The sequence below is a fragment of the Balaenoptera borealis genome (genome assembly GCF_965194805.1).
Source record: "Balaenoptera borealis genome assembly, chromosome: 8".
Taxonomy (NCBI): domain Eukaryota; kingdom Metazoa; phylum Chordata; class Mammalia; order Artiodactyla; family Balaenopteridae; genus Balaenoptera; species Balaenoptera borealis.
The window spans coordinates 7,199,667-7,216,586 of record NC_138865.1 but is presented as its reverse complement, the minus strand read 5'-3'; the positions used below and the strand labels follow the sequence as shown (position 1 = coordinate 7,216,586).

Below are 16,920 nucleotides of genomic sequence, written 5' to 3'. Positions count from 1 at the left end.
TTCTGATTATCTTTTGCTTTGCTCTGAATTCTCCTTTCTTTCAAAATAGTACATAATTTCCTAATTTGTTACAGTTCTTGCTAACTATGTTCCACTTTGCTAGAATGTAAGTTCATGAAGATAAAGGATTTTGGTCTGTTTCATTTGTTGCTGAATTCAAGCCCCCATAACAATGCTTGTCATGTTGTGCATTTTCAATATCTAACAAAGAAAAAGAGTTAAGTGTGGGTACTAAATAAATTAGCCTTTCCTTTTTGTCTTGCCTTGTCTATGACAAATTTTAAACACATTCTTGTATATTTTTAATCCTTTACTGCAATCTTTTTTCAAAGTATACTTTGCCTATGGATTAAAAAAACAAATGGTATAGAGCTTTAACATTGTCCATAGCCCTTCTCAATCCCGTCTTCCCTGTACTTAGCTGTCCTTCCTAAGAGCAACCATTTTTAAATGTCTCTGTGTTTTTCTTATTCTGAAGGTCTTTTCCATACATCTGAATAATATTCTTATATTATTATTGTTTTACATTTTGTTTTCTTTCAATTTTCTAATTGTCTTCTTTTGTCTTTACTTACATTAAATGCTTCTTCAGACTTATTTTTTTCCCCTCACATTCTTAATCCTACCATTTTGTCTATGCGATATACTCTAAGCTTCACGGCCCCTGACAGCAAAATGGCCTTACTATATTTCTCTCTTCTTCTGATCAAAGCAATATATTTGTTTTCTGAGCCTTTTTGCATAGATCTCATCTGAGGAAATCCCATTATTACTTTCTAAGTTGTATCAGCTCCTTCCAGGATTCTACTGCTTGGTTTACTTCCTCATTTTGCTACAGTATATTCTCCATGATTTTCCCAAGAAAACATTTATGCAGGTAGACTATTCCATTACTTGAATTTGGGACTGCTTAATAACTTCTCCTTTGATTCATAGATTGGCTGGTCCACTGGATTGAAAATATGGAATAAAAACTATTTTCACCGAGAACTCTGATGGCTTTTTCGTGTTGTCTTGTAGCGTGCACAAATGCCCATTTGCCTAAAGCCAGTCTGGTCTCATTCTTTTGTGTTTTCCTTTTTCTTTCAGAATCCCTCAGGATCTTCTCTTAAATCTTAATGTTTGGCAATTTTGCAATAATAGCTCTAGACCTAATTCTCTATTAGAACTCAGTGGGCTCATTAACTTTGAAAATATGTGTTTCTATCCATTTCTGAAAACTCTCCTCCACTGCTCTCTCTCCATCTATCTTTCTATTCTGTCCTCTCTTCTCATCTTCCAGAACTTGTAAGAATCTCTAATTTGTTGACATCTCCTTCCTGTTGTCTTTTAATTAAAGTTTATATCTCTTTTGTCATTTGATATTACTTTAATGAACGTTGCAAGAAAGAGGAAATAAATACACATGCTTGCTCTTGAACTATTTTAAAATATATCATTTAATTATTTACATATTTATATTTAGAGCTTTAATCATCTGAAATTCGTTTATATTCAGGCTATGAAATAGATCAGGTTTATATTATTTTTGCCAGTAGATTGTTGGTTGTCCCAGCACCACTAGTCTGAAGTAGCTGTTCCCTCTGCCTAGGATGTCCTTCCCTCTGCTCCCACTCAGGTCACATTTCAATTCCTTAGAAAGTCTTCACCAACCATCCCATCCAACATGGACACATTGTCAGATCAGTGATAGCAAAATTAGTGGAATACCGACCTCTGTAAATTCCCTCCTCCGTAAAAGCAGTGAGAAAACTGTCAAAAAAAGTGAGGATCAACTTGTTCAGAACTCTGGTAATTAATCAGAGACGTGCAGTAATCCACGAATTAGCTTAATCAAGAAAAACATCTGAATCTTGGTAAGAACAGTGGGATTTCTGGTGTTATAACTTGCCCTATTCCCATCCCCCTTTCTCCAGCTCCTGGTAGCATTGTAAGCCAATAGCCTGCAGTAACAGTAAAGACAGCAGCCTGGCAGCTACCAGAGGGGACAGAATGGAGTTTGAATTCCTTTAAAACCATATTCTTGGAAAATTGTCATTATTTGACCTGTCTGGAGGTTTTCTGGGATACCCCACTCGCAAGACTTTTATTTGAACTAACTTGGAGCTCACCCTTTCCTGGAGATGTTTGTCAATTTTTTAACTTCATGAGTACCTGAGGCAGTAGAGAACAGTGGGTGCAAACAACAGACTAACCATGAATCTTAAAAGAAAAAGCAGCAGAATGATATGTTCATAGGGATTTAGAAAAGCTCCACATATTCTTGGGCATCTAGAAGTCCACACATTATGTACAAGGCTGTGAGCATTCAGTATGGTGGGCTGAACTGCATCCTTCCAAAATTTCACATGTTGAAGTTCTAACTCCCGATACCTCAGAACATGACTTTACTTGTAGATAATTAAGATATAATGGAGTCATATTGGTGGACCCTAATCTAATATGACTGGTGTCCTTCTAGGAAGAGATTAGGACACAGACACACAAAGAGGAAGGACCATGTGAAGACACAGAGAAGACGGCCACCTACTAGCAAGGATGGAGGCCCTCAGAGGAAACTAGCCCTGCCAACACCTTGATCTTGGATTCCTAGCCTCCAGAATTGTGAGAAAATTAATTTCTGTTGTTTAAACCACCCAGTCAGTGGTACTTTGTTAAGAGAATCCTGGCAAATGAATACACCCAGGGCTGTATGCATGCTCAGGAAAAACCCAGGGAGACCCTGAATTCTCAACTCTGGTGGCCTTTGGGCCCTGTGCAAATAGGAGGTAAAGGCTAAGGCAGATTTGTCAACTGCCTGACTCAAAGTTGAAGCAAAACCCCATGAACTCAGGACCCCCAGAAAATACTGTGAGATTTATTGGTCCTGGGAATTTTAAAAAATCCCTGTCCAATTATTAGCTGATCTCTAAGCTAAGTGAAAAGATATCACATAGTCATATATGACAAATAATACAGAATTTACAGAATTAGTTCAGAAAAGTCAATTACTGGCCAAAGACCGTAAATCAGCTATTTTAAATACATTCAAAGAGCTAAAAGAAACCATGCCCAAAGAACTGGAAAGAAAGTATGACAATAATATCTCACCAAATACAAAATACCAACAGAGAGAAAGAAATTACAGAAAGAACAGCAGAGAAATTTTGGATTTGAATGGTAGAGTAACTAAAACGAAAAATTCACGGGAAGGCTTCTTTTAGTTTCCTCTGACTGTTGTAACAATTTACTACAAACTGGGTGGCATAAAACAGCAGAAATTTATTTTCTCGGAGTTCTGGATGCCAGAAGTCTAAAATCAGTTCACTGGGCCCAAAACAAGATGTGAGGAGGACCACGCTCCCACGGAGGTTCTAGGGGAGACTCTGTCCCTTCCTATTCCAGCCTCTGTTGACCGCCGGCATTCCTTGGCTATGGCCACATCACTCTAATCTCTGCTTCTCGGCCACACTGCCTTCCCTCTTCTGCCTGCCATCAAATATACCTCTGCATCTCTCTTCTAAGTATACATGTCACTGCATATAGGGCTGACCTGGATAACCTACGATAATCTCCCCCATTCAGTGCAAAATGTGAGGGAATGCCAATTCAGCGTACATAGTTAACTATAATTTTTTTTAAAAGTAGAGAGACAGAGTATTACTGGTTCAGATCCAGGTGAGTTGGTTTATTTGTTGGTAAAAGAATGTACAAGTTTATTTTCTGACAACTGAAAGGAAGGATTTTGCAAAGGAAATACAGGGAATAGTTTAGAAGCAGTAATATGTAGCTAGGAGAGCTCTGACAATGCCTTCTTCTGCCTGCTCTTCTTGGGCCATGGAAAGTGGACAAATGCTGCTTAAGAGGGCAGGTAAAAGTTACTTAAAACCAGATGGTAGAAGAAAGTTCTGGAGTTACTGAGAGGAGAGTAGGGTTGTTTTCTCTTTCATGATGATGATGATGACATTAGAATAAACTTTCCAGGGATCAGCATGGCAAGGAGTTCAACTGACCAGTAATAATCAGAGATAAAGGCTTACAAAGTAATATGGAACCAGAAGAATAGGGAGAGAAGAAGCTTCTGTTTAGAGAGAAAGCATGAAAGACAGAATGAAAGTTACGAGAAGATAAGTGATTTAGAATGTCCAGAACTAGATATATCCTCTAGAACAGGGCAAGAGTTAATAGGTGCTGTTTCAGAAATACTGTTCTCACATTACCATTGATATTGGATTTTACCGTTGTGATTATGAATTATTGAATATATGTGTGTGGTAGACGATTTAATGGTGATGGCTCTAAGGTTTATTTTCCCTTTCTATTAAACATTCTGGCAGGAGGAATTTAATAACTTGGTACTGCTGAGAGTGACCACAAAGGTTCAGGGTTTGGCGATGCTCTAAGTTGAGTGACAGAGCTGGGAGGACGTGATGACTGACAATCTCCAGGAAGTAACATCAGGTTGAATATAAACATTTCAAACAGATGTGTGTTCAGAAAGCCTGCTTCACTTTTCTGAGCAAACTCTGTGGATAAAAAAGATCATTTGATATTAGCAAGTAGGCCTAGACCTTCTGGGGACCAACCTAGGTAAATGAGGGGCTGGTCGGGAGTTCAGTCATTTGTGGGCTTCTCGGATGAGCAGCTGCAGAAAAAGGAAAATGTTTGAATGAAAAAAATACAATAACCCTTTAACTTTCCTGGACACAGGTTCTCATCCCATAATAGCCGACTGCACAGACCACATTTAGGGTAATTTCTCAAACGTCATGCACAAATTTCAGGTCTGAACAAAATGTACTGTATATGAATGACACAAAGTGAAAGCAGAATGAATTTAACTGAGTATGTTACTAATATAGGAAGCACTCACTCTAATTGAAGAAAAGAACATTGTTGTTTAATCTGTAGGACCGAAGTTTTATTACTGTTGAGAACAATTCTCAAAACTTGAAAGGTGATGTTCCTTTCCTCTATAAAAGCAATAAGAATTGTATTTCACAGCTGAACTTTCATATTTTCTTATGTCTGAACAACTTAGGATAATTTTAGCTAAAAATTGCAATCAGAAATCAAATTTGGATAAATATAAATTTTGAAAGCCTAATAATTTGGAGTAGCTTTGTTTCCAGACTTAAATATTGTCACCACTGAATACATGTGAAAAATTATAAATTCTGACTGTAAATCTATAAATACCTAGCTGTCGCTATGATAATATTCACTATACAGTATATAAACCTTTTTTTTGGTTTTATTGTTTTCAAACTGTATTTTTTGGTTTTATTGTATTTTTGCTTAGCATTTTTATTTTATATTTCTAGGTAACAACTGTTAGGAAGGCTTTTTTTGGGGTAAAATCTGTATTATTTTTTCTCATTTGCAGTTTGGTTGCAACAAAGGAAACAGATAGTGCAAGGTCTCGAAGTGCCCCAATGTCACCTTCTGACTTTCTGGATAAATTAATGGGAAGGACGTCGGGGTATGATGCAAGAATCAGACCCAATTTTAAAGGTAATTGTTTTGCTTACTACAATATATGACATGTGTTTTATTTTTTATTATTTTTTAACATCTTTATTGGAGTATGATTGCTTTACAATGGTGTGCTAGTTTCTGCTCTATAACAGAGTTAATCAGCTATACGTATACATATATCCCCATATCTCCTCCCTCTTGCGTCTCCCTCCCACCCTCCCTATCCCACCCCTCTAGGTGGTCACAAAGCACCTAGCTGATCTCCCTGTGCTATGCGGCTGCTTCCCACTAGCTATCTGTTTTACATTTGGTAGTGTATATAAGTTCATGCCACTCTCTCACTTCATCCCAGCTTACCTTTCCCCCTCCCCATGTCCTCAAGTCCATTCTCTACATCTGTGTCTTTATTCCTGTCCTGCCCCTAGGTTTGTCAGAACCTTTTTTTTTTTTTTAGATTCCATATATATGTGTTAACATACGGTATTTGTTTTTCTCTTTCTGACTTACTTCACTCTGTATGACAGATGATTAAACAAGATAAATTTTCAAATTGATTTCCCCCAAATTCTAAAGCTTATTTCCAATAATCCTCCAAGCACTATATTGGTCAAAGATATGTCTTGAAAGAAGAAATACAGTCTCATGTTAATAGCTCTCAGAATTAGTCTTCTTTGGACCATACGACATTACATTAGTTTGTGTACAACCTCATGATTTGATATTTTTATACATTATGAGATGATGATCGCAATGAGTTTAGGTACCATCTGTCACCATACAAAGTTGTTCCAACATTGTTGACTATTCCCTATGCTGTACATTACATCGCCGTTGACTTATTTATTTTACAGCTGGAAGTTCATACCTTTTAATCTCCTTCACCTATTTCGATCATCACCCTACCACCTTCCCCTCTATTCCCTTGTCTATTTTCTTTTTCTTTTAAGAAATGTGCCTACTGAATCAAATGAACTAATTTAAAGTGGGTATTATATATGCTTTCCCTTCCAATTTGTCAAAAACCAGGAATTAATACTGTGAGACTTTAGGGGCATGACTCAACAATGTGATATTCCACTAGTCTAAGTTTTTTGAAAAAATAAATGAGCAAAATTAAGTATATATTTAAAAAAAAGAATAGGAACAGAAATTTGCCAAACAGATGTGACAATATATTACAATAACTTAAATGATTTAGTATTCACTTCTTCATGGATTAAAAAAATTTTTTTCTTTTTGCTGTGCCACGCAGCATGCGGGGCCTTAGTTCCCCAACCAGGGATGGAACCCATGTCCCTGCAGTGGAAGCGCGGAGTCCTGACCACTGGACATGGATTAAAATCTTAATAAAAAAAAAAAACCTAGAAAATACCTAGATAACTGATCAGACAATAGGAAAATATTTTTAAAATATAAAATTATTGAGAAAAACCTGTATGTTTGACCTTTCAGGAATTTATAAATTTCATAAGAGGAAAACAAAAAATCTTAGTAGAGACATTCTCAGACAATTTGCAGAAGATAAATAAGAATATTCAACCTAATTAACAATCAATGAAGTACAAATTATAATAATAATGTGACAGCATTTTCACCTTTCAAATTATCAACACTTAACAATAATATTATTGATAATTATTTCAGTCTCAAACACATTATTATAAAATTTATTTCTGGAATACTGATTTTAAATTTGTGATTGTTTTCACAAGTACGTTTACATTAAAACAAAATTTATCTTCCAGACCATAGAGAAGAACAATTATTAAAAAACTATAAAATGACTTTATTAAAATGTAACTTTGTATTTGCTCTTTTATATACTGCTAACTTTGAAAAACTCTAGATGTAGACATTTTTCTTTAAACAAAATTATGATACTTATTTGTACTATTTTGTATCATTTCTCTAAAATAAGTACACCTTTTAAAAATCCTATTTGTTTGAGAGAAAACACTGCAGTACCAGGCATAAGCCACACAAACTACAGGAAGGTTGTGTTGCACATTGCTAGGCGGGTGCTATTTTGTATGTTTATCTGTTTGTTGTTTTATGATAATAGTAAAAATCGTGTACCTGAATTGGGCAAAAATTAAATTGTCCAAAAATATTAGGGATGAATAGCCTCAACAGACCTTCAGCACAGTTCTACTTCTTTGAGGCAAACACTCCAAAAGGAAAATTGGTTACTTCCAGTGAGCATCTGTTTAATCTCTTTGATGACTTTCCAGGCCTTTTACAAAGAAGGCGCTATGAAAGTTCTTTGCACTAACTAGACTGCTAAATGGATGCCTCCATTCTTGCATTCTTCCTCTTCTGTTTTTCTTTTCTGCCCAATAATTTCTCTTTTTTTTCCTGCAGGAATAATTATGTTTATTCATCTTGTTCACTCTCTTTAAGCCATTAGTTTTCTTGCATATGATGGAAATGCTTTGTAGTTGAGGAAGGGCTGAGTTGATTTGCCTGGGTGCTGATACATCTTTTGTCTGCTGTGTATGGAGAGAGATAGTTTTCTGCTGTTTCTCTCTCTGGGAAAGGAAATCTGACAGAGGTGGTAGTGCCCTGGGCACAGCTTTGCTTTAGGTGAGTGTTGAGTGGCGAGGCTTTGGTCTGGGGTTCTCCAAATACCAGAATAACGATGACTTTCGTTTTGAGGTACTGGCAGGAATCCTGTTTTCCCCAGTCTTTTTTTTTTTTGCAGAGAGTTAGAAGTTGAATAAATTCTGGGAATCTAATGTATAGCCTTGAGATTATAGTTAACAGTACTGTATTATAGACTTAAAAGTTCTCACCACAAAAAAGAAACAGTAATTATGTGACGATGGAGGTGTTAGCTAATGCTAAAGTCATCATCTTATTGCAGTATGCAAGTGTGTCAAATCAACACGTTGTACATCTTGAACTTACACAATGTTGTATGCCTTTTATATCTCAATAAAGCTGGAAAAAGAAAACATTTAAAAAGTCAGCACTGCTTACAGAATCATATTATTTCCAATCACCTTAATAAGCTATGTTTGCAAAACGAAAAAAAAAAAAGTTATGTGCATCCTTCAAACCCATGGAAACTCCAGGCCATACCGGCTCTAGGGGACTATGAATGGGGGAGCAGGGAGCTTCCTGAGACAGGCGTCCATGGCCTCCCCTGCTGCCCCATCTAACTCCCCACCTCCTTTCCTGTGGATGATGACCCTGAACTTTGTGCCTCTTAGCACTTAGCTTCCTTCTCCATGCAGTTCTAATCATCATTTATTTTAGACTTTTCTCTGTTTTGTCTGTCAGCCATTTTCTCCTGCCTTCTATATTTTATGTGATTAAACCAATTCTGACTTTCCTCTCATTCTCTTTGGTGTGATATATCTAGTCTCAGTTTTATTCAGTAATATAATTTTTATGCATTTGGAGAGAAGAAAACTATGCTCTATCCTCCATCTTGAAATAGAAGTTTCCAGGAATCATTTGAAACTGGAAACCAGTTTAACAGAAAAAAAGCAATGGAATAGAAAATAAAAGTACATCCATAGACAATAAAATATTATTTCACTAGACTATCTACCAGCTTTTTCTAGATTTTGTTTCTTTCCTTTGACCCTATTATTTAGGCCCTCAGTTGGTCTTTGATAACCTTAAAACTAATTTGGATTCAGGCAGAAAGTACTCTGTCAGCAATCACCTGTTTGTGTATTCCTCCTATATATTTATTGCATTTTCGTTAGGTTTTTTCATTCTGTCTCCAATGACCATTCTCTTTATCTAGAAATAGCATTGTTTGCCTTAACTATGTCTCTGTGGTTTCTGTCTTTTCATCTGTAATATTCCTCTATATTAATCCTTTTCTCCCCCATCACAAATCCAATTTTCATACAGTCTCTTCTGCTATAACTCATTCTATCCCCAGAATGGAATGTGTACCTATTACTCATTTCTGCCCATATTTTTTTTCAGGGAAAGTGTTAGAATCTTCTTTATCCATTTTAATTATTCCTATCCATCCAGACACTACACTTCTTGAATAAAATTCAGTTATTTTTTGAAAAAACTGTATTTTCTGTTTTCATTTTTATGTAATACAAGGTCATCTTAACAAGAAAAATCTCTTCAAAAATAAGCCTTTCTCGAAATTGAGTTATTTGTAGTGAGGTGGATGGACCTAGAGTCTGTCATACACAGTGAAGTAAGTCAGAAAGAGAAAAACAAATACCATATGCTAACACATATATATGGAATCTAAAATTTTACAAAATGATCATGAAGAACCTAGGGGCAAGATGGGAATAAAGATGCAGACCTACTAGAGACTGGACTTGAGGATACGGGGAGGGGGAAGGGTAAGCTGGGACAAAGTGAGAGAGTGGCATGGACATATATACACTACCAAACATAAAATAGATAGCTAGTGGGAAGCAGCCGCATAGCACAGGGAGATCAGCTCGGTGCTTTGTGACCACCTACAGGGGTAGGAGAGGGAGGGTGGGTAGGAGAGGGAGGGTGGGTGGGAGGAAGGGAGACGCAAGAGGGAAGAGATATGGGGACATATGTATATGTATAACTGATTCACTTTGTTATAAAGCAGAAACTAACACACCATTGTAAAGCAATTATACTCCAATAAAGATGTTAAAAAAAATAAAATAAAGTTGAAAACTTCAAAAAAAAAAATAAGGCTTTCTAAAACTGCAGATGAACACCTGAAATGTTCACAGATTTAAATTCTACACCCTATATTTTTAGATTTTGTTTGATTATTTTTTTTCTTTTTTTTTTAAACATCTTTACTGGAGTATAATTGCTTTACAATGTTGTGTTAGTTTCTGCTGTATAACAAAGTGAATCAGCTATATGTGTACATATAACCCCATATCCCCTCCCTCTTGCGCCTCCCTCCCCCACTCCCTATCCCATCCCTCTAGGTGGTCACAAAGCACCAAGCTGATCTCCCTGTGCTATGTGGCTGCTTCCCACTAGCTATCTATTTTACATTTGGTAGTGTGTATATGTCAATGCTACTCTCTCACTTCATCCTAGCTTACCCTTCCCCCTCCCCATGTCCTCAAGTCCATTCTCTATGTCTGCATCTTTATTCCTGTCCTGCCCCTAGGTTCATTACAACCTTTTTTTTTTTTTTTACATTCCATATATATGTGTTAGCATACAGCATTTGTTTTTCTCTTTCTGACTTACTTCACTCTGTATGACAGACTCTAAGTCCATCCACTTCACTACAAATAACTCAGTTTCGCTTCTTTTTATGGATGAATAATATTCCATTTTATATATGTGCCACATCTCCTTTATCCGTTCCTATGTCGATGGGCACTTAGGTTGCTTCCATGTCCTGGCTATTGAAAATAGTTCTGCAATGAACATTGTGGTATATGACTTTTTTTGAATTATGGTTTTCTCAGGGTATATGCCCAGTAGCGGGATTGCTGGGTCATATGGTAGTTCTATTTTTAGTTTTTTAAGGAACCTCCATACTGTTCTCCATAGTGGCTGTATCAATTTACATTCCCACCAACAGTGCAAGAGGGTTCCCTTTTCTTCAGACCGGTGTGAGGTGATACCTCATTGTAGTTTTGATTTGCATTCCTCTAATGATTAGTGATGTTGACCATCCTTTCATGTGTTTCTTGGCCATCTGTATATCTTCTTTGGAGAAATATCTATTTAGGTCTTCTGCCCATTTTTGGATTGGGTTGTTTGTTTTTTTGATATTGAGCTGCCTGAGCTGCATGTAAATTGTGGAGATTAATCCTTTGTCAGTTGCTTCACTTGCAAATATATTCTCCCAATCTGAGGGTTGTCTTTTCATCTTGTTTATGATTTCCTTTGCTGTGCAAGAGTTTTTAAGTTTCATTAGGTCCCATTTGTTTATTTTTGTTTTTATTTCCATTTCTTTAGGAGGTGGGTCAAAAAAGATCTTGCTATGATTTATGTCATAGAGTGTTCTGCCTATATTTTCCTCTAAGAGTTTTATAGTGTCTGGCCTTACATTTAGGTCTTTAATCCATTTCGAGTTTATTTTTGTGTATGATGTTAGGGAGTGTTCTAATTTCATTCTTTACGTGTAGCTGTCCAGTTTTCCCAGCACCACTTATTGAAGAGGCTGTCTTTTCTCCATTGTATATTCTTGCCTCCTTTATCAAAAATAAGGTGACCATACGTGTGTGGGTTTATCTCTGGGCTTTCTATCCTGTTCCATTGATGTTTCTGCTTTTGTGCCAGTACCATACTGTCTTGATTACTGTAGCTTTGTAGTATAGTCTGAAGTCCGGGAGCCTAATTCCTCCAGCTCCATTTTTCTTTCTCAAGATTGCTTTGGCTATTCCAGGTCTTTTGTGTTTCCAACAAATTGTGAAATTTTTTTTTCCAGTTCTGTGAAAAATGCCATTGGTAGTTTGATAGGGATTGCACTGAATCTGTAGATTGCTTTAGGTAGTATAGTCATTTTCACAATGTTGATTCTTCCAATCCAAGAACATGGTATATCTTTCCATCTGTTTCTATCATCTTCAATTTCTTTCATTGTTGTCTTATAGTTTTCTGCATACAGGTCTTTTGTCTCCTTAGGTAGGTTTATTCCTGGGTATTTTATACTTTTTGTTGCAATGGTAAATGAGAGTGTTTCCTTAATTTCTCTTTCAGATTTTTCATCATTAGTGTATAGGAATGCAAGAATTTTCTGTGCATTAATTTTGTATCCTGTTACTTTACCAAATTCATTGATGAGCTCTAGTAGTTTTCTGGTAGCATCTTTAGGATTCTCTATGTATAGTATCATGTCATCTGCATACAGTGACAGTTTTACTTCTTTTGTGATTTGGATTCCTTTTATTTCTTTTTCTTCTCTGATTGCTGTGGCTAAAACTTCCAAAACTATTTTGAATAATAGTGGTGAGAGTGGGCAACCTTGTCTTGTTCCTGATCTCAGAGGAGATGGTTTCAGTTTTTCACCATTGAGAATGATGTTGGCTGTGGGTTTGTCATATATGACCTTTATTATGTTGAGGTATGTTCCCTCTGTGCCTACTTTCTGGAGAGTTTTTATAATGGATGTTGAATTGTGTCAAAAGCTTTTTCTGCATCTATTGAGATGATCATATGGTTTTTCTCCTTCAATTGGTTAATATGGTGTATCACATGATTGATTTGTGTATACTGAAGAATCCTTGCATTACTGGGATAAACCCACTTGATCATGGTGTATGATCCTTTTAATGTGCTGTTGGATTCCGTTTTCTAGTATTTTGTTGAGTAGTTTTGCATCTCTGTTCATCAGTGATATTGGCCTTGTTTTCTTTCTTTGTGACATCTTTGTCTGGTTTTGGTATCGGGGTGATGGTGGCCTCGTAGAGTGAGTTTGGGAGTGTTCCTCCCTCTGTTATATTTTGGAAGAGTTTGAGAAAGATAAGTGTTAGCTCTTCTCTAAACGTTTGATAGAATTCACCAGTGAAGCCCTCTGGTGCTGGGCTTTTGTTTGTTGGAAGATTTTTAATCACAGTTTCAATTTCAGTGCTTGTGATTGGTCTGTTTATATTTTCTGTTTCATCCTGGTTCAGTCGTAGAAGGTTGTGCTTTTCTAAGAATTTGTCCATTTCTTCCAGGTTGTCCATTTTATTGGCATATATTTGCTTGTGGTATTCTCTCATGATCGTTTGTATTTCTGCAGTGTCAGTTGTTACTTCTCCTTTTTCATTTCTAATTCTGTTGATTTGAGTCTTCTCCCTTTTTTTCTTGATGAGTCTGGCTAAGGGTTTATCAATTTTGTTTATCTTCTCAAGAACCAGCTTTTAGTTTTATTGATCTTTGCTATTGTTTCCTTCATTTTTCATTTATTTCTGATCTGATCTTTATGATTTCTTTCCTTCTGCTAACTTTGGGGTTTTTTTGTTCTTCTTTCTCTAATTGCTTTAGGTGTAAAGTTAGGTTGTTTATTTGAGATGTTTCTTGTTTCTTGAGGTAGGATTGTATTGCTATAATCTTCCCTCTTAGAACTGCTTTTGCTGCATCCTATAGGTTTTGGGTCATCGTGTTTTCATTGTCATTTGTTTCTAGGTATTTTTTGATTTCCTGTTTGATTTCTTCAGTGATCTCTTGGTTATTTAAGAGTGTATTGTTTAGCCTCTATGTGTTTCTATTTTTTACAGTTTTTTTTCCTGTAATTGTTATCTAGTCTCATAGCGTTGTGGTCAGAAAAGATATCTGATACGATTTCAATTTTCTTAAATTTACCAAGGCTTGATTTGTGATCCAAGATATAGTCTATCCTGGAGAATATTTCATGAGCACTTGAGAAGAAATTGTATTCTGTTGTTTTTGGATTGAATGTCCTATAAACATCAATTAAGTCCATCTTGTTTAATGTATCATTTAAAGCTTGTGTTTCCTTATTTATTTTCACTTTGGATGATCTGTCCATTGGTGAAAGTGGGGTTTTAAAGTCCCTTACTATGATTGTGTTACTGTCGATTTCCCCTTTTATGGCTGTTAGCATTTGCTTTATGTATTGAAGTGCTCCTATGTTGGGTGCATAAATATTTACAATTGTTATATCTTCCTCTTGGATTGATCCCTTGGTCATTCTGCAGGGACCGTCTTTGTCTCTTGTAATAGTCTTTATTTTAAAGTCTATTTTGTCTGATATGAGAATTGCTACTCCAGCTTTCTTTTGATTTCCATTTACATGGAATATCTTTTTCCATCCCCTCACTTTCAGTCTGTATGTGTCCCTAGGTCTGAAGTGGGTCTCTTGTAGACAGCATATATACGGGTCTTGTGTTTATATCCATTCAGCCAGTCTACGTCTTTTGGTTGGAGCATAATGCATTTACATTTAAGGTAATTATCAATTTGTATGTTCCTATTACCATTTTCTTAATTGTTTTGGGTTTGTTATTGTAGGTCTTTTCCTTCTCTCGTTTCCTGTCTAGAGAAGTTCCTTTAGCATTTGTTGTAAAGCTGGTTTGGTGATGCTGAATTCTCTTAACTTTTGCTTCTCTGGAAAGGTTTTAATTTCTCCATGGAATATGAATGAGATCCTTGCTGGGCAGGATAATCTTGGTTGTAGGCTTTTTCCTTTTATCACTTTAAATCTCTCCTGCCACTCCCTTCTGGCTTGCAGAGTTTCTGCTGAAAAATCAGCTGTTAACCTCATGGGGATTCCCTTGTATGTGATTTGTTGCTTTTCCCTTACTGCTTTTAATATTTTTTCTTTGTATTTAATTTTTGATAGTTTCATTAATATGTGTCTTGGGATGTTTCTTCTTGGATTTATCCGGTATGGGAGTCTCTGTGCTTCCTGGACTTGATTGACTATTTCCTTTCCCATATTAGGGAAGTTTTCAACTATAATCTCTTCAAATATTTTCTCAGTCACTTTCTTTTTCTCTTCTTCTTTTGGGACCCCTATAATTCGAATATTGGTGCATTTAATGTTGTTCCAGAGTTCTCTGAGACTGTCCTCAATTCTTTTCATTCTTTTTTCTTTATTCTGCTCCCTGGCAGTTATTTCCACCATTTTATCTTCCAGCTCACTTATCCGTTCTTCTGCCTCAGTTATTCTGCTATTGATTACTTCTAGAGTATTTTTAACTTCAGTTATTGTGTTGTTCATCACTGTTTGCACTTTAGTTCTTCTAGATCCTTGTTAAACGTTTCTTGTATTTTCTCTATTCTGTTTCTGAGATTTTGGATTATCTTTATTATCATTACTCTGAATTCTTTTTCAGGTAGGTTGCCTATTTTGTCTTCATTTATTTGGTCTTGTAGGTTTTTGCCTTGCTCCTTCGTCTGTAACATTTTTTTGTCATTTTTTTTTTTTTTTGATGGGTGGTGCTGTATTCCTGTCTTACTGGTTGTTTGGCCTGAGGCATCCAGCACTGGAGTTTGCAGGCAGTTGGATAAAGGTGGGTCTTGGTGCTGAGATTAGGCCCTCCAGGAGGCCTCACTCTGATTAATATTCCCTGGTGTCTGAGGTTCTCTGTTAGTCCAGTGGTTTGGACTCAGAACTCCCACAACAGGAGCTCGGGCCTGACCTCCAGCCTGGCAACCAAGATCCCACAAGCTGCATGGTGTGGTACACCCACAAAAAAAAAAGAAAGAAAGAAAGAAAGAAAAAAAGGAGCAGTACAATATCAAAGAATAAAAAACAAAATAAAATTAGAAAGATAAAAAATATATTAGGAAAAACAGAAATATAATTGAAACAACTGTAACAAGGTAAAATAAAACCACAAGAGAAAAAACAAAGGGGGTTCGGGGGGAACAAGCCAAAAGGAGAGAACAATAAAGTATAAAGAATAAAATAAAATTAGAAAAATAAAAGATTTATTAGGATAAATAAAAATATAAATGAATCAATAAGAATGAATCAACAAGGTAAAACAGAGCCCCAATGTAAAAGAGGAAAAAAGAAAAAAAAAAAAAAGCCTTGCCTATGGGTGTGGAGTTTAGGTAGGGGGTGGAACTTAGGCGGTAGTGCAGGTTTAGGGTGGGGCGGCACCTAGGCGGGTTCGGGGGGTGATGTTTGAGTGTGGGGTGGGGCTTCTGCTTAGGACCTGCACGGAAGGGGAGAGGCAGCACATTGGAAGGAGAACCTCTGGAGTGTGGAGTTCTGGAGTTTGGAGGTGGGGCCCTGAGTGAGGGTGTGTGGGTGGGGTTTAGGCCCAGCGCGTTGGAGGGAGTCTCACAGGGGGTCTCCAAGTGTAGAGGTGGGGCCCTGGGTGGGGGTGTAGGGGCGGGGCTTGGGTTCTGCGTGGCAGGAGGGAGGCTCCGAGGGAAGAGGATTAGGCTTGGGGGTCCAAAAAGCTCCGGGTGCCTAAGTAGACAGGGAAAGCACTGGCCCCCATTCCCTTCTGTTCCTTCGCGCCCCTCTCTCCCATCTCCCATCTGTTCCTTCAGGCCCCTCTCTCCCATAGGGTCTCCTCCATCCCCACGGGACCCCTAACCAAGGGTGGGTCTTGCTGGGTGTAGAACTCCTCCCCTCCCCCAGCCGCCCCTCAGGAGTGCTGTTCCCGTAGGTCCAGCCTTTACTTTTGCTCCCCCTTCCCTCCCTCCCACTCCCTTAGGACCCACTCAGCTGGAGGGGGCCTCGGTGGGCAGAGGATCAGGCCTGGCATCTCAGCAGTTTCCTGAGGGCCCAAGCGGGCAGGGGAAACCTGGCCATGCTCCCTTTTGATCCTCTGTCCTCCCAATCGTCCCCCAATTTCCCCCTTCGGGTGTGGGATCCCTTCCCCTCCCCAGCCGCCCCTCAGGGCACCAGTCCCGTCCCGCCTCCACTTCTCCTCCCTCCTCACTCCCCCCACACCCCACGTCCTACCCAGTCGCTGGGGGTTCCTCGCGTCCCCTTAGGTGTCCGTGGTCCCCCACTGGTGCCTGGTAGGTGCCCTAGTTGTGCAGAGACGCGAATTCCGCGTCCTCCTAGTCCGCCATCTCAACGCCGCCCCTGATTATTTTTTAATATAT

At 37.7% G+C, this 16,920-nt stretch overlaps 1 protein-coding gene across 1 annotated transcript in view; it reads left to right on the top strand.

The window, feature by feature from the left end:
• GLRA3 (glycine receptor alpha 3) overlaps positions 1–16,920 on the top strand; it is a 189,581-nt gene that overhangs the window by 21,191 nt on the left and 151,470 nt on the right. The window contains exon 2 of the mRNA XM_082403611.1: positions 5,366–5,493. Coding sequence (XP_082259737.1) covers positions 5,366–5,493 — 128 coding nt within the window. The remainder of the gene's footprint in view (positions 1–5,365; positions 5,494–16,920) is intronic.